General features: G+C 45.9%; 1 protein-coding gene across 1 annotated transcript in view; it reads left to right on the forward strand.

Moving 5' to 3' along the window:
• The window catches only part of LOC112110025 (lethal(3)malignant brain tumor-like protein 4), a 61037-nt gene extending 41201 nt beyond the window's left edge, over positions 1–19836 (forward strand). The window contains exons 19-21 of the mRNA XM_024204816.3: positions 2925–3091; positions 11225–11287; positions 15620–19836. Coding sequence (XP_024060584.2) covers positions 2925–3091; positions 11225–11287; positions 15620–15748 — 359 coding nt within the window. The 3' untranslated portion in view covers positions 15749–19836. The remainder of the gene's footprint in view (positions 1–2924; positions 3092–11224; positions 11288–15619) is intronic.
• The last annotated feature ends 2085 nt before the right edge of the window (positions 19837–21921 follow it).

Genomic DNA, 21921 nt, shown 5'->3' on the forward strand with positions numbered 1-21921 from the left:
GCTTTGCCCTGTCTAGTTTTAAAATAATCCAAAATATAGCGCTTTCACTGTGTCTCCCTTTTAGGATGTTATCCCACAGTCCCTTGAGGGAGGAATAGTTGTGACTATTTATAGTTTCCTCCCTCCACACCCCAAAAAGGACATAAACCAGCTCCTGTTTTATATTTTGGGATGGTTGCTTCCTGTAGCATAGTCTGTCTTGGGGGGTGGTTTTTTTTTACTTTTATTATTTTCTCATATATGGAGAGAGATTCTAATCACTGCCTGACCTGACTTCCCCTTTTGATTTCTGTATCTAATAATGAAGAGTGCATTGACGCTCTGCTGGACTAAGGTCTACTTCCCGGGCTGCTTTCCCATGGTCTGATGAGGATACTGCCGGTCTTGGAAACTTGCCTTTTCTTCTTTGCAACTTTGTTTTTTTTCCCATTGGAGCTTTTCTTCCGGTGCTCCATCTTTTAGTGGTTTTATTTTCTTGCCCCCGTCCCCCCCAGTGGATTTCATAGAATTGTGGAAATGTAGGACTGAAAGGGTCCTCAAGAGGTCATCTAGTCCAGCGATTCTCAACCAGGGGTGTTGGGCCCCCTGTGGAGCCCCAAGTAGGTTTCAGGGGGTCCTCCAAGCAGGGCTGGCATTAGACTTGCTGGAGCCCAGGACAGGAAGTCGAAGCTGCTCTGTGCGGTGCTGAAGCTTGGGGCCCCGAGCCCCGCCACCCAGGGCTGAAGCCGAAGCCTGAGCAACTGAGCTTTGTGGGGCTTCCTGTGGTCCTGCTTGCTACCCTCTATTGCCACCCCTGGCTTTTAGATGCCGAAAAACAGTTGTTGTGGCACAGGTGGGCTGTGGAATTTTTATAGTATGTTGTGGAGGGCTCGGGGGGGGAAAAAGATTGAGAACCCCGATCTACTCCATCCCCCCACAGAAAGGCCAGATTAAACATACCTAGACCAACCCTAGTTGGTGTTTGTCTAACCCAGGAGTGGGCAAACTACGGCCCGGGGGCCACATCCGGCCCTTCAGATGTTTAAATCCAGCCCTCGAGCTTCCGCCAGGGAGTGGGGGCCAGGGCTTGCCTGGCGCCGTGCTGTGGTTCCATGTGGCTCCCAGAAACAGCAGCATGTCTCCCCGCTGGCTCCTACGCGTAGGGGCAGCCAGGGGGCTCCGCATGCTGCCCCCACCCAAGTGCCGCCCCCGCAGCTCCCATTGGCCAGGAACCGTGGCGCATTTGGACAGGGCAGTGTGCGGAGCCCCCTGGCTGTCCCTACGCGTAGGAGCCAGAGAGGGGACATGCCGCTGCTTCCGGGAGCTGCTTGAGGTAAGCACCGCCCGGAGCCTGCACCCCTGACCACCTCCTCAGTCCCAACCCCCTGCCCTAGCCCTGATCTCCCTCCTGCCCTCTGAGCCCCTCAGCCCCACCCCAGAGCCCACATCCCCAGCTGGAGCCCTCACCCCCTCCCCCAACCTCCTGGCCCAGTCCGGAGCCCCTTCCCACACCCTGAACTCCTAATTTCTTGCCCCTCCCACACCCCAACCCCCAATTTTATGAGCATTCATGGCCCGCCATACAATTTCCAAACCCAGATGTGGCCCTTGGGCCCAAAAGTTTGCCCACCCCTGGTCTGACTTGTTCTTATAATCCTCGAAGGATGGGGATTCCGCAAACTCCCTAGGTAACCTGCACTTGTACAGCCCTGCTCTGGGACGTACTGGAGCCACTAAATGTGTTGGTGCCACCCAGCTTCACTGCTATTGTTATTGGAGCTAGCTTGGATACGCTTCCCTCTGACTGCAGTGTAGACATACCCTCAGTCCGTTTTCTACAGGAACATCACCACCGCCACCACCACGAGCACCAATCGGTAGTCTCAGTAGAAAGGCCAATACTGTACCTAAATGACCCATGGAGTCTGCAGTTCCTTCTCACCCCTATGGGTGGTCCTCCAGAATAAGGGTGAAGTACATTGCCAGGGCAATGCGGAGCAAGCTGCACCTCTTCTCTGGATAAAGTCTGCAGGACTTTAATCACAAGAGCCATCCCAGCACTTTTCAGTGGCCCTAGAGGGGTGACAAGGGAAGAAGCTGTATCTTTGCTATATGCTTTTATTTTTTGCCAGTAAAGTAGCAGAGCATAATTCTTTGTTGCCACATGGTGGCACCATTAACCTTGACCATAATCTTACATGAAGTATTCCAAGGTTTAGAAATGCTTCCCTTTTGTATTTGGTGGGGGGAGGAAAGGGGACAGTAAACATTAACCATTATAACCCAGAGGAACGTGTTCTGTGTTGTTCCATCCTTTGCATCAGTTCCCATTGTATAACCAGACAAATCCCTTTAGGACCATGACTCTGCACTTACCAAGTGAGCTCATTGGGGGGGGGGGGGGGGGGGGGGGGGGGATTTTTTTTTTTTTTTTTAAGCCTCACTCTCATTTGACAAATGGAGAGCAATATTGGTGTCTGGAGGTAACCTAGAGCATTACTGGCTTCGGAGTCTCTTGTGGGGGAGGGAGTTGGTCCAGGCCATCATCTGGCATGCGTTGCACTGTTAGCAAGCCGGTTACGGGCTGTGAACTGGAATGGTGCCATTTATTTCCAGCCAAAGATGCTGTTACCAGAACTCCTCCACCTTGTCAATAAAACGCTGCAAACATCGTCTGTGTTAGCAGCAGGACGTCATTTTGCCTAGAAACAGCTAACGATCACGTCGCCAGCCTGGCAGCCTTGCTTTTGGTTTTTTCCTTCCCTTCTTTGGGGGCATGCTCAGAGTGCAGTGTGCCATGGAATAGCAGTCTGTGCTCCTGCCCCACCTTTCTCCCCTTTCAAAGTGTTACCACACACACACGCACACACTTTTTTTTTTTTTTTTGTATTGCTTCAAATTGAGGACTGACTACTGACTCTGACTCCTCTTGTTTCTGTTTCCAGACACAGAATTCACTCTGCAGCAGGCCCTCCATCAGTCTGTCTTCATGCCCTCCCTGTCCTCCAGCCCGACCCACCGCCTTCATCTCTGCTGGGAGCAGCATTGCAGGCTGCTGCCGGAGGTTTCGGGCCTCACTGCCAGGAGCGTGGCCAAGTGGACCGTGGAAGAGGTGAGTGCTGCGCATCTGCCTTTTCTGCTTGATGGAATCTCGGGTCACTCCTTTTTTCTCTAGCGCTGATTGGAAGACATCTTTTTTCCTCCCCTATGTAGGCAGTGGTTTAACTGTTTACTTTGCAGTGATGGCTCATGCAGGGAAATTACAGACTCAGTCAAAAGTTTTTTACCTTGAGTCCCTGAAAATATTCTGTATTAACCCCCTACTGTCCAACCATATGTGTTTCCCTGATTATGGATCTGATTCCCGCCGCTTAGTCCTGACCCTTTTCGTTCTCAGGCCTGAAACAAAATGCTGACAGTGGACACTGGCTTCCTCTGGTCTGTTCCTCCCCTGATTCACTTTACATTGCAGATAAGAGTAAAATTGTGCTGTGCATGCTTGGAGTCCTTCTTCCTTCCTCTCCCTGCCTGTCTCACATGCAGAACCAAACCGGCCACAGTAAGACATGATTTCTGAGAGGCAGCAGTTGTGCTGTCAGAGATGCATTTTTGCAGTCCTAGCTTACGAGATGCAGTGCTTGTAAATAAGATGTGTCCCCTGCAGTTAGGTGGTCTCTGATAAAGCATGTCTGCTTCTGTGTGCTGAGTAGCTCTCCTTGCTTGGACGCCTGGGGCATTGGTTAGAATTTCACCACCAGCTCTGAAGTGTCAGAGACTTGACTCCTGGGGCGTGATGGCTGGCCTGTTCATGCAGGAGGAAACCTGTGGTAATGTGGGTTGTGAGGTGAAAAAGTCTTGCAAAGAAAAAATAAAGTTTGTGACCTTTTTTGCTTCTTTATGATTCATAGAGAGGCTTCACAGATTTTCAAACAAGTGTTTTTTCCCTCCTGCCTTTTATACTGTGAAAATCAGATCTCAACTTTTCTCTTTATGCTGGTGGATTCGTCAGAAGACTGGAGACTAGAGGGATTAGGACATCACAAGAGACTGTAACCTGAGCAATTGTGACAGGGTGGGTTACTTAGTCTGATTGTTTAAAACTGAGGGGTTCTCTTTTGGTTTTGTGAAAACTTGTTTGAATTCAATTCACAACTAACTTTCAAGAGAAAAATGTCTCTGTAGAAGATTCACCATCCCTGTGTCCTGCTTTTCAGAGCTGAGAAAGCTTCCACTTCAGTTTTCCAGTAGATCATCCGGCAAAACCAGGGAGGACAAAAATTGTAACACCTGATACTGTTAATGTAAATAGAACAAGTGGAATGTTATTTTTCTTTTGGACAAAATGTTGAGGCTGTTTCATAAAAGAACAGAGTGGGGCACAAGGCAAAAAATGTGTCCTTTGTGAGGACAGGGGTGTGGCGGGGCAGTATAGATGCTGAGCACTGAACATCAGAATACACTAAACTATGCTTGTCTGTGCTACAGTCTTTGCTACATGTTATGACAGTGACCACCAGGGATTTGGAGGAGGAGGTCAGTTACAGCAACACCAGAGACTTTCTAAGGGCTATTGTATTCATTTTGATAGAATATATGGGCCCAAAGAGTTAAAGGTGTTAACATAAACCAGTCACTATCCAACATTAAATGGTGTTAAACTAGGTTCGGGGTTTGGTATTCAGAGACCTCAGCCTGCTTCTTCCCCGGCAAACACTATAAAAATTCATGCCAAATGTTAGAAATTTATTGATTGAACCACACAAAAGGAAAAGAATCAAAACGAGGTAAAGAGCACTGAAAGAGAAATTGATTATTTATGCAAAACAAACTTAATCAAAACCTATCAAAGTCCGTTTTTGGAGATCGTGAATATTGGTTAGTCTCGTATTCAGTTAACCAGTCCTTCTTGGTGAGGAAATAAACTTAGTTCTGCTATTTAATTCTGAATTGGGAATGATAGTTGCTTTCCTTCTTTAGACAAAAGAGACAGACACAGAAGGGAGAGGATAGTGGCGATGGGGGAAATGCGGCTTTTGTTGATGTTCTCAGGATACGGGGCGCCTGGTCAGTCACAGACAGATATTTTGGGCTGGAAAGTTGGTCATAACAGCCGTTGTTCTGGACCTGGCTCAGCACGCCAGTCAGGGCCAAAGTCTGGTTGGTCTGGTCTGGTCTGGTCCCTCTCCTTCACTGGCCCTTCTCCGGCTGAACAGAGCTGGATGGGCTGGCTCATCTCACCGTGCGGGTGCCGTGCAGTACGGTTCATTTCAGGATCAGGTGAAAAGCTTAGAGGGAGAGAGATGGGGGCAGAAAGGGAGCACATAAGGGAGGGAAAGACAGATCAGGATGTCACCTGCATCAGGCTGGGATCCTCGCTGGTGCAGTAATGATGAACAGGCCTCCCCACGGGAGTATCAAGGTCTAGAGTCCTGGGAACCCTCCTGCTGCTGCAACTGCACTGATAGTAAAAAAAAAAAAAAAAAAAAAATGTTTGCTTTTGTTTCCCTTCCCCCCCCCCAAAAAAAGTCTTTTTTAGCAGCTCCAGCAAGATAGTGGGTGGAATAATCCATCCTCTCATTATTTTGTCCACCAATTAGGCCTCATTTCTGACACTCCAATTTTGGTTAATTGATTTCTGCTCCTCTGCTGCTCTTAACACAGTCCTTGGAGTGGTGTCAGTGGATCCTTTCTGTTTAAATGAATGCCGTCTGTCTGCCTCCTTCTCACAGCTTTTCCTAAACAGTTTTATATAACAGATCATTGTGACACTTCATGAACGTTTACCCACTTTTCACCAGTTAGGCTAACAATTAAAATAGGCCTACTTGGCCTTAATTGTTACAACAGGACATATCAGCTTTTGTCCTAAGTATCAATAAAAGGATCCAATCTTGCAGAATTCCATGGAGTCAATGAGTTGTCCATGAAAGAAGCACTTGGAGAACCAGGATGTACAATGTAATATAGGCCTGTGAAGAAGGTAAAGACAGCAGGACGTGCTAGGTTTTAGTGGGCACTAACTAGAGCTGGTTTCTTGAAACCTGGACTTGTAACACCTTCCTGCCAGGCAGTCATTGGTCAGTGTTGGTGCCAGGTGCCTCTGAACTCTGAAAATTCTCCTTTAGTCTGAAACTAAAGATCTGTTTAATTTACAAAACCCACATTAAAGAAAAATAATTTATTTTAATCTCTAAAGTCTGAGAGCAGCTGAAATGAACAATCAGCAGTAATCTGAGACACCCAAGTAAAGGCTTGCCGTCAATAATACTGACCAGTCAAAAAGAGCTGTCATTGGAATGAGGGCTTGTTATTTATTGAAAGCTTCCTGTCATGTTTTCAAAGTGTAGTTAGATGGTAGGGTTCGGAGAGTTGAGTCCCAGGGATATATTAATATGTGACAGAGCTTGAATTGCTCATTAGTTAATCCCACATGAGATTTAATACAGAAGGCTGTGGGAGATTGTCCTTGTGCAAGCTGCATGTGGATTATAAAGCTCTTGTTAATACTAGCTCCTATTTGCATATTTTCACATGGTCTTGTCACTCCTACTTTGATATGTTATTACAGGGAGGCCGCATGCTGGCTTAGACTCCAGCATCCCACTACCTTCAAAACTCTTACCAGGTATAAGAATAGAATCTATGCAAGAGGGAGTATCCATCAGAGGAAAGAGGTACTTAAGATGCCAGAATTATGGAGACTTCAGTATCCTAGCTCAAATCTAAGACCTCATTACAACCCTTATGGAAGAAGCCCTATAGAATTTCATGATATTGAGGATGTGTGACGTTCCCCTGGTGTTCTCTGGACCGGTGATCTGCTAGGCCACTCCAGTCCTCGACTGTGGGAGCCAGCCTTACCCTGCTCTGCTGTGAGAACCCCCACTCCCGGGATGTTCACGCACAGCCTCTGGCACGTAAGCTGCTCCCAGCTACGTGAGTGGGCACTTTTGGCCAGCCGCTGCTTGGATTGTGCAACCGAACGACACTAGCCAATATCTCCTGTCCCAGACACAACCCTAGGAACCTCCGTCTTGCAGTGTCCAGTTGTGCCCGCTGGACGCTGCAAGTCTATATGAGTTTGTCAGTTTTACAAAGAAATTGATAAGCACTAGGCTTGTTATCCCAAGGGGAATCTCTGACATGCTTCAAACCAAACGCACTGCTTCAGGTAGAACAAACAAACAAATTTATTAATTACAAAGATAGATTGTAAGTGATTATAAGTCAAAGCACAACAGGTTGGATTTGGTCAAATGAAATAAAAGCAAAACGCATTCTAAGCTGATCTTAACACTTTCATTGCCCTTACAAACTTAGATGTTTCTCACCACAGGCTGGCTGGTTACCCTTCAGCCAGGCTCTCCCCTTTGATCAGCGCTTCAGTCGCTTGGTGTGGTGTCTGTAGATGTAGGTGGAAGAGAGAGAGCATGGCAAACGTCTCTCCCTTTTAACATGTTCTTTCTTCCCTCTTGACGTTGCCCCCCCCCCTTCAGAGTCAGGTGAGCATTATTACCTCATCGTAGTCCCAAACTGACCAAGGGCTTGTCTATACTGACATGTTTTGTCACCAAAAACTGCCTTTGGCAACAAAACAGCAAAAGCGTACACACTACAATGGGACTTTTGTCTCGAAAAACGCCCAGTTTTGGGGACAAAAAACTTCCACCCCTACAAGAGACTTTTTTGTTTTTTCCCCCTCCCTTTATTGTCGACAAAGAGCCAGTGTAAACACTGCTGATTGTTTCGTCCACAGAACTGGCTTCCACCAGTATCCCACAATGCCTGCCCTGATTGCTCTGCTCAGTGTTTTGATCTCTGCTGCCCTGCAGGCATGCGCCCCTCCCCTTTCAAAGCTCCGGGAAGGATCTGTGCGCTGCTCCCTTTGGGGAACAAACAGAGCAAATCATTGGAATGCTCCTGTTCTGCCCGGCACTAGGAACACAGCAGCAGGCAGGCTGCTGTCATGGGGGAGGGGGACAGACTGCTGTGCTGCTTTGCCATTCCTCAGCACGGAGAGCTCACAGAGCTGCTCATGATGCTGCTTTCGGCAGCTGAGGGGGCTGTGGGAGAACTCATGCAGCGCTCAGCTCGTCCTTCCCACAACACTGCACTGTGGGATAGATCCCCACGGTGCATTGCTCACCCTGTCGATGATGGTGTCCCCAGTGTGGACATGATGTGTCGACAGAGGGAGCAAGTGTGAACTCCCTTTGGTGATTTTTGTTTTGTCGAATTTTGGGTGTCGACATAAGTTTTGTCAACCAAACTTGGTAGTGTTGACAAGCCCCAAGGGAAGGGGGGTGACTCACTTGAGAGTCCAACAGATCCTTTGTTGCTGCCTAGGCCAGTGTCCTTTGTTCCTGTGAGGCTGGGTTGGGTTTGTCCCATACATGCCCTGATGAGGTGTGAACTGCCCCTCTGCTCCTGGAGAGTTTTTGCCTGGGCTTGTTTTAAGCCATGAGGACACATTTTTCAGCCTCATAACTATATACATGAAATTACAACCTATAACATTACTATAACAACACTGCTCAGTGCATCATGAGCCTTCCGAAGACACCCGACATGACAAACTTTGCATTGGATACCACACAATCATATTATAAGGATGAACATGGGGGTGCAGGGTGTTCCCCCGAGGTACAGAGCGTCACAGGATGTTCTCTAGAAATTACTCTAAAACCTATGGATCAGATCTCCTGTTTCCCTCCCCAGCATGCAGAGCCACAGGTGGGGACTTTTCCCATGGGCATCTCTGTCATGTCCTCGCAGAGATCACCGCACAGCATGTGGGGGGCTCTGTGGCTTTCCCTGTGGGAAGGGCAGGTTGTGGTTTACCGTCCCACAGGAAAAGCCCTAGAGCCCACCCACAAATCTGATGATACCTGAAGATCTGCAGGAGGCCAGAGGTCCTCTATCTCCGAATCAACTCTGGTCACTGACAGCCCACACTGGGTCCCTGGCACCGTAGCTTCCCCCCAGTCTCATTCTTGGCCATACATCATTGCTTCCCTTGCTCCCTACTCCCATGCAGCCCCGGACAGTGCAGAGCACCCTCTGATGGGCCAGAGGTTGGGGAAGGATGTTGGCATGAAGCACCTGGGCCCTTCTTCCTCATGGAGGTGAAGAGATCTATCTGAGGAGGACCCCCCTCCATATGTGGATGGAGTGCTAAAGCATGACCAGGCGTAGGATCTTAGACAATGAGAGCCTTTGAACCTCCTATTACTGTATTCTAACAGGTCTCACAGCATGTGATTCAGGCAGGTTTCCCTACCCGACCAGTATCCAGGATCTGGTTCCCGTTCCAGGGAGCTGCTCTCTTGCAGTTCTTCTCTGCCCCCTGACAGTCACCTAACAGCTGACTTTTATTATGTTCAGGGGTAGCCACTTGATTAACCCTAGCTCCCGTTCCCAGTTTGTCTGCTAGCCCCTTAAACATCTGTTTTCTTAAAGGGCCCATGTCATGGAACAGGGTTGGCTGGCTCTGGGCTCCACTGCCCTTTAAAGCAGGAGACAGACCACCCTGTTACGTGTACTAGAACATGTAGGAGACATTTTTCTATTAAATTCTGTAGCATAATTCAGAAACCTATAGAAAGGACTTCATTTTTGTTTAAATTCTACAGGACTTTTCCATGGGGGAAACCAAGGAGAAATTACCTCTGCAAACAACCTAGGCTGCTGGATTCACATCTCACCATTCAGAAACCCCAGATTTCCGATCTGTATAAAGTTACCATTTTTTGTGTGGATCCTCTGAAACAGAGCTCTCCCTGCTGGCCCGGCAATAGTAGTTAAAGCCTGGGCCTGATCCTAAATGGGTCTGGGCACCTACAGTTCCAATGAAATCAATGGGAGTTTTCTGTAAACAGAAGGAACCCTCTTTGCTTCGTTTCTTTATAGTCTCATGGGAGTGAGAGAGAAGAATTAATGTTTGCTAAATTCAGAAACAGTAGAATCAGCAGGAGAAGGCATTTTGTATCTTCTGTTTTTAGGAGAGGATGGGGTTGGACAATCAGGAGTTAAAAAGAGGAGAGGAAATAGTATTTGACAGTGTCCCTTTTAAGGCTTGTCCATTTGTATTGGTGGGAGAAATATCACATCTATACCAACTCAAGTGAACATGCCTTCTGAAATAGAGCTATTCCCTGTAGGAAACAGCCAATTAGGAAGAGCTGTTTGAACAGATTATGCTTTGATATACAAATCTTCCATGAACCATGGAAGTTAGAGACTGAAACAACACACACAAAGTCATCTAGTCTATTTCTTCTTCTCTCTCATCCCCGATATAGTGCACTGTGTAGTCCAGTTTTAAATAACCTAACTCATGGGGCTTTCACCACATCCCTGGGGAGACTATTCCACAGTCGAACACATCTCACCATTAGAAAGTTTTTTCCTGCTACCAGGGCCGGCTCCAGGCACCAGCCCAGCAAGCAGGTGCTTGGGGCGGCCAAGGGGAAGGGGCGGCACCTCGGGCTCTTCGGCGGCAGGTCCCTCGATCCCTCTCAGAGGGAAGGACCTACCGCCGAATTGCCGCTGAAGAAGAAAGCGGCGCGGTGGAGCTGCCGCCGATCACGATCGCGGCTTTTTTCTTTTCTTTTTTCCCGCTGTTTGGGGCGGCAAAAAACCTGGAAACGGCCCTGCCTGCTACTCAACGCAAAATTCACTTTTCCTCATTTAATCCCATTGGTCCTAGTTCTACTCCCTTGCTTCACCATAACCGAATGGTGGTTCCTTTCTCTCGCTAGTGCTTCCACTTTTCACATGTGTGTAAACTATTGTTCCCCTTCCTCAGGCAGCCATACATATTTAGTAGTCTAAATCTTGCCTCTTAAAGGGACGCTGTCAACTCATTTAAATTAGCTTCATTTCCAAAAGTTCCATTTTCTGACAGAGCTCCCTCTAAATCGTACCTCCTGGTTGATTGATTGATTAATTTGTAAATCCTTAAAAATAATGTCAATGTTTGTAAGGGCTTTTTCAGCAGGGGAGAAACTGGCTGACTCTCCATGGGAGACCGTGGAATTGACTCTGAGCACCATGCCGTCAGATGCACAGAGGAGACAAACTGAAAAAGAGACTTTTGTTATCCTCACTTTCAGCTATAGACATTTCAGATATCATTTGTAACTATAATAGGTAGAACATATTAAGATGGAAATATGGTTTCTGAGTTGCTGGTGTCCCATTAATCTCTCCGTGTTAACTGCATTATTTCCACTGTTTATTTTAGGTGGCTAGCTTTGTCCAGCGTTTACCTGGTTGTAAGGAACAAGCTTCAGTATTCAGGGAAGAGGTAAGAAAAGCCTGATTAAGTGTTATTCTGTAGCACTGCCAGCTGTGTGCTCTTGCATTTCTAGTGATTTGGAGTCATGGGGACTAGCTAAGCTATGATTTCTGCTTATGAAAGAGAATGTGGCACGTCTGGGGAGCTGCAGCATCCTAGTCAAATTCCAGCGTGAGTAAAACTTTAAAACTGAAGGGTGAATTTAAACTTGCAAAGTTTATTTTTCAGGTCCTGTCTTGGACTGTTATGTAGTGTAGTGCACTGCAATGCAATGGAGATCTCATCTGCTCCTTCAAGTGATGGGATATGCCTAAGGCTACATTTTAGTTATGGATATTTTTAGTAAAAGTCATGGACAAGTCACGGGCAATAAACAAAAATTTACAGCCTGTGACCTAAGACTTGGGCCAGGGTTGCTCTCTGAGGGCTGGTCCAGAGGCACCGTGGGTGCTGGGGGGTGTCCCAGGATCCCTGATACTGAGGGGGAGGTGGGCAGTGCACGGCCCGGGACCCCGGGGCTGGCAGACTCCCTACCTGGCTCCACGCAGCTCCCCGGAAGCAGCCAGCATGTCCCTGCAGCTCCAAGGGGGAGGGAAGGCCAGGGGGACTCCGCACGCCGCCCCCGCCACATGCGCCATCTCCACAGCTCCCATTGGCCGGGAAGCACAGCCAATGGGAGCTGCCGGGAAGCACAGCCAATGGGAGCTGCGGGGGTGGTGCCTGCAGGCAGGGGCAGTGCGCAGAGCCCCATGGCCCCTCTGCCTAGGAGCTGCAGGGACATGCTGGCTGCTTCCGGGAGATCCTCCTCCCCCAGCCTCCCCGAGGTAAGTGCTTCCCCTACCTCAGTCCTGAGCCCCCTCCCACATCCAAACTGCTGCTGCTGCTAACCCAGGGGCTGCCCGGCTCAGGCAGACCCTGAGCCAGCTGTACCAGCCACTGCAGAAGTAACGGAGGTCACGGAAAGTCACAGAATCTGTGACGTCCGTGACCTCCATGATAGACATGCAGCCTTAGGTATGTCTGCTTTTGTTAGTGAGGTTGGCAACCTGGGGATTCTCTTAGGGATCGCTGGCTCTTCCGGGATTCCTAGGCAGCAACAACGGATGAGACTTTTTTGAATCTGCAGCTGTTTAGGAAGTTGTAGGCTTTCCTCTTGGATGCAAATCTTGCCACAATTTTCCCTGCCTTTGTCACTCCCAAGTTGGATTACTGCACTGCACTCTACCTGGCCTTTTAACACCACTCAAAAACTTCAGCTACTGCAGAACCTGGCTGTCTGCTTACTTAGCAAATTTTCTCTAATGAATCATACCTTTGCTCTCTGGACTCTACTGGCTTCCAATTACATTTCCAGGTGCAACTCAAGGTGTACTTAACACTCCTTTGATCAGCTTGCTTATTCGTGCTTCCCTTTTGTGCCATCAGTGTGTTGTCTATTTCAATTGTACGTTCTTGAGGATAGGGACTATATCTTCTCTATGTTCTGCAAGGCACTTAGCATGTTCTTGGGTTCCAAATAAATAATAGTACATAGTGCTCATTGTAATGGGCATATTTTTAATAAATCCAGAAATACATAAATGATTGCACCCTGAGATGACTGCATTTCAGTGGCAGGCAAATGGAAGTCATGCTCATAGTTCTGTATATTGGTACATATTTTCATTCTGTAAAACAGTTTGAGGCTTTCAGAAAGTACTGTACCGAAGGTAATATTACAGTGGAACACTGTTTAACTAAATAGAGTGGGGGACATGGACAGAAATGGGGGACTTTCCAATGTAACTGAGCACAGGGAAATAACCCGATTCCTGACAAAGTATGTAGATAAATGAGATTCTCCTGGTAAATCTACTAATAAATCCACCATTCAAACTTTTGATATCATGTGATTAGAGCTAATTTCATTCCCAGCATAGCCTCTTGCCTCCAGCAGTCCAGAGCCCTGCTAAGCACCAGTCCCTAACCTTGGCATGAAGGGGTTCATGTATTTTCAGACTTGTATTCAAACTAAATTTCCAGGTCGAAATTAAAACCCTTTTAATAATGGGCTGAGCTTAAGCCAGAATCTGGCAAGTATTAAGGTGTGACTGACAGAACCTCTGAACTCCACTAGAATAGTCTGTTAGCTGTAATCAGGCCTGTAACTGCATTCTGTTTAGGTAAATAAACCCCGTGCAGGCTTTGGGGAGGAGAGGAAGTTGATGCTTTATTTTCTTATTGAGCTATCTTAGCACTAAAGAGAACGAATTGTGCAAAGAATTTTAGAAAGAAGCCAAGCAGGATGGAACAAAGTGACACATAGTATACCATAGGCATTGTTATTACATTTGCGTCTGGGACTCTCTAAAATAAAATGACTTAGAAAGTAACAGGATCAATGTGAAGCTGTAATAATTGTATCAGACCCAAAATATCATGCTGAAATATACGACTGCTTTGCAGCACACTTTTTCTTTTAGATCCATTTGGTTTTATTTAAGCAGCTCTCTGTTTATTTCTAGGAATCTCATCATAGCAGTCCTGTACCTGAGCACCTTACAAACATTCATGAATTAAGTTGTGTGACCCCCTAGGAGTTAGGGAGCATTGCTGACATTCCCACGTCACAGTTGCAGATACTGAGGCACAGAGAGGTTAAGTGACTCGCATAAGATCGCGCAGTGTTTTTATGAATAGAGGAATAGAAATAAGATCTGGCTCCCAGTTCATAGAATCATAGAATCTCAGGGTTGGAAGGGACCTCAGGAGGTCATCTAGTCCAACCCCCTGCTCAAAGCAGGACCAACCCCAACTAAATCATCCCAGCCAGGGCTTTGTCAAGCCTGACCTTAAAAACCCCATTCTTTGCCTTGCCCACATGACTGTCCAGTGTAATTAGACAGACCCACACTGTTCAGCCAATTGTTAAAATCAATAGATTTCCAGTTAGAAAAAAATCCTAGGGATGTAAGAATTGTCATCCTGGATCAGAAATGTGCCATGCCTAGTCCAGGACCCTATTTCTGACATTGGCCAGTGCCAGATGCTGCAGAACCCTGTAATGGACATCTATGGAGTAGTTTGCTGTCGCAGGGTGGTCCCCCAGAGAGTCCTTTCAGGCCTTAATCACAGACCACAACCACTCCAGGTTTCCTTCACCACCGTGCTTTATCATGTTCTTTCAGCAGGCTACAGCCTATAGTGTTTTATTTACATGTACACCTCTACCCCGATATAACGTGTCCTCGGGAGCCAAAAAAGCTTACTGCATTATAGGTGAAACCGCGTTATGTCGAACTTGCTTTGATCCACTGGAGCGCGCAGTCCCCCCTGCCCCCCGGAGCGTTGCTTTACCGCGTTATATCCGAATTTGTGTTATATCGGGTCGCCTTATATCAGGGTAGAGGTGTATTTGCATTTGCAAGGGTAGAGGTGTATTTGCAAGCCAGCTTCCTTGCAGACAGTCCTGTGCTTCCTTTCAGTTTAACTGGATGTTCCCTTGCACTTGTATTACGAAGGAGGGTAAATAGGAGCAGACACTTTTATCTTCACCGTACCATGCATTCTTTTATATACCTCTCCTGTTTCTCCTTCCTAAACCAAACAATCTCATTTTGTGCCTTTGAAACTGACTTTTCATGAATCTATTTTGTTTTCTGCTTACGTGGGCAGAATTGTAGTTCTGAAAATGATCAAACTTTTAAATCACAGGAAACTGTTTCTCAGCTATGAGATTTCAGCATCTGTGACCAAAGCATTCATGCAAATCTGCAGGTCAAAGATCCCTCACCTTTAAGTTTTGCCCTGAACAGTTTTAATGGGACTCCAAGAAGCTCTGTATAAAGTAGCAGAGTGTTGTATTACTTCAGCCCATGATTGGTGTGGTTTCTGAATAACATCCTACTGGAGATTTGCTTTCCATGATTTTTCAGGATTTTTTAGAGAGTCGAGTGTATGATTTTACTTTCTGACTAGTTTATAGGATCCTTGATTGCATCTGAATTTTAAAATAGAAGTAATCCTTAGGCCACAATATAGTTCCTAACGGACATAACCCACCATCATAACAGCCACTAACTGCACCCTTGTCAGTAGTCTCAGCATAGGCGCTTTCACTTCCAGAGATGGTCCCTCTACATTAGGATTGAGTCATGTTGAAAAGGGCAGCATGTGCGGGAAGCTTACCTTATGCATGTCTGTCTGTGGATAAATACAGGAGTTCAAGGCCTGTCACTCTGCATTCCTTCATCAGCACCTGATACATTATTTTTATGTTAGTTGAAAGCCGGGAGCTGGGGAGGGAATCATGGAAGTTTCCTGGCAGTAATCTTCATTCCGTACTGTTTCTCCGTCCTACAGCAGATAGACGGTGAAGCCTTCCTCCTCCTGAACCAGGCGGACATAGTTAAAATACTGAGCATTAAGCTGGGTCCTGCACTGAAAATCTACAATGCCATCCTCATGTTCAAATCTGCAGAAGACGACTGAGGAGATCCCTCTGATGCAGGCCGAGAGGGGACAAAGAGGAACAGGGGGAACGCATCAGCAACCGAGGGCTTAGTGCCTGCTTTACGCAGTGCTGAATAGACTGACCGGAACATTTGTAAGCAGGGGCCTGGTCACGTTTCAGACGGACTTAAAGTGAAACCCGTTGAAAGGATATCGAAGATATAAAAATCCTGCCCCAGCCTGGGATGGGGGCGCTGTCACTTCCAGGAAGAGGAGATGATTCTATTTTCTAATTGAATTTGGTTTGGGTATCTTGATCTCTTTTTAAGATCTAGAAGAAACCTCCCATTATAAGGGGAATCCAGGGTGATATTATTAGAGGAGCTGCTATCTCAAGCAAATCCCTCTGAGCAAAATGACTGTTCTGCCTAACGATAGTGCCTGAAAGCGTCTGAATGATCACCAGCGTGTTCAATATATTCTGGGTGTTTCAAACTTGAGGGGGACAGTAGGAGAACAAAGGGGGGCGGGTTGCACTTCAAAGCAATGCACTTGAATTCCTCACCACTAGGAATCAACTGCTGGCCTTTTCTAGACTGGTTTTAAAATCCCACAGTTCGTCTTCTTGCTCTTGGCTGTTAAGTACTCTCAGCTAATGAGATGCCTGCAGATCAACAGAACCACAGCATTGGGGGGGGTCAAAATGGCTCCGTCCCAGAGATGGTTTACGTTATTTTTGGAGAGAGCTCTAAGATAGGCCAGTGATTGGAAGAAGTTCTCTTTTAAGACAGGCAGTGGTTGGGCAGAGATCTCCACTGAAGGAGTGGACACGCTAAAGGTATTTAGAAGAATGATCCTAGCTCATGCATTCCCACGAGGGATAGTTTGGACTATTGTCATCTCTATACCATGGAGATCTTACTGAGAAATGACATGGTAAAGAGCATTCATGAATTTGGTGGTCTCACTAAGACCCTCACCACCTTAAGAGCAGCACCATGTTTAAACAATCATGTTTAAACCCAGTTGTAGCTAGCATGGTTCTCCTCCCATTGTGAACAGGACCCCCTAAAAACATTTGCTTTAGTTTTTAAACAGCAGGCACTGTGTTGAATGACTAAAGCTTGTCATGACACTGTCATGTCAGAGTTCCTCGGAGCATTCCAGCATCGCTGCAGGCAGAATTGGCAGAGAAGGCTCCTTGGATGAGGCTGAGGATTTGAATGGAAAGGGAAAAGTGCCTTTTGCATGCCGGGGTGAGAAGAGGCTTCTGCTGAGAGAGAATGGGAACAGAGCGAGGCAGCCACCTCTGCTTAAAATTCCCTACCCCCAACTTGCCAATGGCACCAGACATTCTGAGCATATTTGGGGAAGGCAGAGGTTCAAATAAGGGAACTAGTTTGTCCAGAATGAGACAGGTAGCAATCGTATCGGGGAGGACAAAGTGTGTAGCTATGTCCTTGTGCAATACATAACAATCCACACACTTTGGTACCAATAAAGTACTGGCAATATTTCCTGCTCTTCCAAAAGTCACAGTGTCATTTTTACAGGCAGAAGGCCCCTTGTGTGATGCCCAATATGTGACAATTACACGCAGTTATTAATACACTGAAAACTCCTTTCAATATAGTAAAACCTGGGGGAAGTGATCACTTCTTCCATCCCCAAGAGCTCTGTTCTGTGACCTCCCATGCCTTGGACCATCGTGGCTTCATCCCTGGCCAACCTGTTCACTGGGTAGTTGTATATCGGAAATCCGCTTGGGGATTTTGTGTGCATGTGGGAGAAGGGGGTGGTCAGAGGGATCCTCAGGAGGTTGGACAGTATCTGTCCTCATAGAATCCCACCATTCAAGCCACAGGGTGTATGTGAGAGAGTGAGCGCTTCTGGATGCTGTAGCCATGCTGATGTTACGTGACCTGGCTCATGCTTGCCATCAGTCAAGACCAATGCTGGATGAATTTCCCAGGGGACTGTACGGTGGGAAGAGATGAACCACCCTCAGACACCGCCAAAAACCTCCAGCTGTTGTACTTGGAGTCTATATCACCAGTGTCGCTGCCTTTGTCCTAGTCCCACACCTACCGCAACAGCTAAGTTATGAACTACCAACCTCTATTTAAAGGCTTCGTACACAACTGTGTGACACAGTTATACGGGCAACTGTTGGTCTTCCAGCCTCATCCATGTTCCAACTTTACCTTTCAGCTTCTGATCGCAAAGTCTCCGTAACCTTCGTCAAGTAAAAAGTTGTAAATAGAGCAGAATCCAGGCTGCTGAATCAGTTCAGTGTAGGATTAATTTGAGGAGCAATATTTCTCTCAGCTTTCTATTTTTGTATAAGGACTTTAAGCCTTCCACACCGAAGAGTTACTGAAAGTGAGTGGTGGGAGGGAGTCTCTGTGATTAATCTGAAATATTAAATAACAGATGATGTGCTGCATACACCACTGCAGTAGAGTTTAGTAATTTAATGCAGCTTTATGGTGCTGGGTCAGATATGCACTTTATAAATAAGTACATTTCCAATGTGATAACGGGATAATCACCAAAGAGCACGATTTCATTATCATAGTCTAAGCATACTGGTACTATATAAAGAAATGCGGTGGGGTGACTTAGAATACGGTGGGCTCCTTTTTTATGGTGAAGCTTTTCATTTTATGGTAAACTTCACCCTAAGCAAAGGGTCCCTATAATAGGAATCACAAGTAGCACATCTCATGCACTGATACACTTCCCATTCTAATTGAGGCACAATTACTTAGTGATTAGAGCAGAGGAGTAGAAGGCATCTTGGGTTCAGGTCCTGGTTATTCCACTGACTTGCTTGTGTGATCTTCAGCGAGTCACTTCATCACCGTGCCTCACCAGGATCTGTAAAACCAGGATGCAACTTACCCATCTGTGTAAAGTGCTTGGACATTGTCTGATGAATTGTGCTATGGGAGTGCAGTGTTTTACTATATCTCTGTTCCCAATAAGCAGGTCCTACTGAGTTTCCTGTTTTCCTTCCTTCCCTAAATTGGGACCCTCAGTGGGAACAGCAGATTGGCTCCTGGCAAAAAAGAAAGAAGAAAGAAAGAATGAACATTGGTGAAACAAGCCATGAGGATTGCAGTCACTGGAATTATTCAGAAAGAAGTGAGATCTTTAATTTAGGGGCTTCCCAGCCAGCTGCATCAAAGAAGAGAATTTGTACTTGCCTGGAGTTTATTCAAGCAGAACAGTAGCGGTAGCTTCCAGACAGGAAGAAGGAAGGGAACCGTTTAGGGATAGAAGGAGGAGGAATATGCTTCTTGTGCCTATTTTTCTAATCTGGTAACTTTCTTCACAGAATAAGCAAGAACATGTGCATCTGTTATTAGCTCTATTCCTTCCACATATATATCTATTTTTAATAAAAACAAACAACTTTACAATAACGATTCACGATTTCAAATCTTTTTCCCATCACATTTCCAATAATTTCATTGGAAAGCTAAAAAAATAAAACACTGACGTTTTACTTCAGCGTGCTTCCCAGCTCAGGTAGATGGACATGCACTAGCTCTGCTCAACCTAGCACGCTTCAAATAGCAGCGTAGCCCGGGGGAGTACAAGCAGCAGCTTGGGGTAGGCCCCCTCGCCCAGACCTCAGGGTACAAACCTGGGTGGTTAGCCCCCTGCTCCCCTGCTGTTTTTAACACGCTAGCTCAGTTGGCGTTAGTGCGTGTCTGTCTGCCCAAGCTGGGACGCACACTTCCAGCTGCAATGCAAACATCTCTTTTGTAAAGGCTAGTCAATATTTGTGTCTTTAAGCAAGAGGTCTGAAAGCACATGTTTGAATTATATTTCTTTTGTTAGTTTGAAACCTGCTCTTTAATTTCCTTTAAAGTAGAAAGCAAAAAAAATTTGGATCTTGTCACTTGGTTTGAGGGTTTTCATGATCGGACCAGTAACATAAGCAAAAAAACAGCAGTCTGCCTGAATTTCAGTCTTAAAAGACAACAGCCATTTAAAAAAACAATCAAAGGATAAATCTATTACTTATCAACACAGCAATAGAAAGCATGACAACTATTAGACATGGATCAGCAAGGCAATTGGAAAGTAGAAGTTCTAAATGATTTTTGTTATATTTGTACAGTCCCATCCCCTTTTTAGAAATCCAAAATGTTCAGGTCTTTTCTTTTTAATCCCTCTTAGCAGGGAGTCGTGTTTTCAAATTTCTGTGTCATCACAAATGAACATCCTTGTAAACTGATGGCAGCAAATTTCTGCTCTGGGTAATTAATCGCATTAGAGTTGGACAGAATCAGTCGGCGCCACTAGCAGCAAAATCATACAACCAAAGAAAAAGAATTCAGCCCAGGGGATAAGCCAGTTCCGCTGTAGAAGATTTCCTGCCTGCTACTCTTATGCCCTGTTAAGGGAATGATACCACAGAAAGCTTTAAATTTTTTGACGTTCTCTCCATCATGTGATGAGCTAGTTTATTTTCAAACTTCTATGACTTGAACTGGAAATATGAGCAAAATGGGGGAATTCACAGTGAGGTTTTCATTTCAGTGTTTGAAAGTTGTTTGCTATTTAATACTTGAACCTTTTATGCTAGTTGCCCCATGTTTGACATTGAGCTACCACTGATGCTTTCTTCTGGAAATGTGAATAAAATTAATATAATTCTTGTTTCAGTGTGACTGATTCTTCCCGAGTTTGCTGTAATAAGGATCTGACACACATGAGTGGTGGTAAGGAAGTGGGCTTCATTTCTTGCCTGCAGTCATATGAACTGGGTGAGGGGGACAAAGGTGAGAATCTGCTGACTTGAGGAATGTTTTGGGTCCATAACCATACCCATGAAACTGCTTACAGCCAAAGACAAGTTCCAGTATTTTTGCTTCCAATCTGAGTGTAGTTCAGTTGTGTATTAGTGCTCCAGGCGATCGTCACACAGGTCAGCTCCCATACAAATGGGAACTTGTATCAGCTGAGATTTTAGGCTCTTAATCTCAGAACATTTCGGGATTTTTGTTCTTGTGACAACTTCAACCCCTAAAGTTTCTTTTCTTGCCACTCATCCCAATGCCATTCTGTACTATCCTCAAGAAGCGCTGTGATTGAAGTACCTAATTCGTAACAAATTAGAGATGACATGTTAACATCAGCATGAATCTGTGCAAGGCCTCTTCATTTGAGGGTCTTTCTATTTGTACAGTTGTTTCTGCTTCCTTGGGGTCTGGCTGGACTCTGGTCACTTATGTGTCTCACATAACTGATTTCAGTCAGCCCAGCCTGGCATTCGTTCCTGTTGAGTTTAAAGTTCTCTTCTCTTGATATGTTGCAAATATTATGCAGCGTGGTGGTGTTCACTGTCTTCCCAAATTAGCAGATCAACAATTAGTTCCACCCATCCAGATAGACAATTCTTGTAAAAGATGCTTTAATGTAGCTCAGGTGCGGAGACAAGCCCAAAGGGAAGTCATTTAAACTTATACCTGCCAAAAGGGGAGAGTTGAAAGTGCAGACTTTTGACTTTCTCAGCTGAAGCTGGACCTGCCAAAACCCTTGTCGTGCACCCAAAACTAAAAACACTGGCATTTTGAAGTCTAGACGTAACTTCCAGAACTGTTCCTATTGGGGTAAGGAGTCATAGCGTTCGCATTCAATGACTTTATTCAGATATTTTGATCTGCACTAACCCTTGGCTTTTTTCTAGATCAGTCAGTCAGTGTCTGGTGTCTGTCTAGTAACATCTCATTTTGACCCCCCGGTCAAATTGAGCTTTTGCTTTATTTCGCAGTGATCTTATATTTCTATGCTCTTTTATGCTCTTGGAATTTTACATGCTGCATGTATTTTTGTCAGCACAATGAGCTTGGTATCAATATGTTGTGCTATAACCTTAATGTATCTCATTCCATCAAACACCTTCATCAAAGTCTTTGCGAATACCTTTGCCTCCGGTGCGGTAGACAAGCTTTACTCCCATTCACCCAAATGCAGACTGTTCAATTCAAGCGCACATGGAATTTTTTGTCCCATTCGAGCTCTGAGTATCTCTTCTGTGACAAAGTTCCTCCTCTATCTTGGTGGGTCCTGCGCTTATTGGCGGATTTTCTTGCCTCAGAGATTCACCATGTGGGTTGGGGAACAGCCCAGAGACCTTCCCCTCTGGAAGAACCCACAGTCCAGGTCAATTGGGAGGTTTGGGAGGAACCCGGGCC

Source organism: Terrapene carolina, unplaced genomic scaffold, assembly GCF_002925995.2.
Source record: "Terrapene carolina triunguis isolate 2854851 unplaced genomic scaffold, T_m_triunguis-2.0 Scaffold236, whole genome shotgun sequence".
NCBI lineage: Eukaryota > Metazoa > Chordata > Testudines > Emydidae > Terrapene > Terrapene triunguis.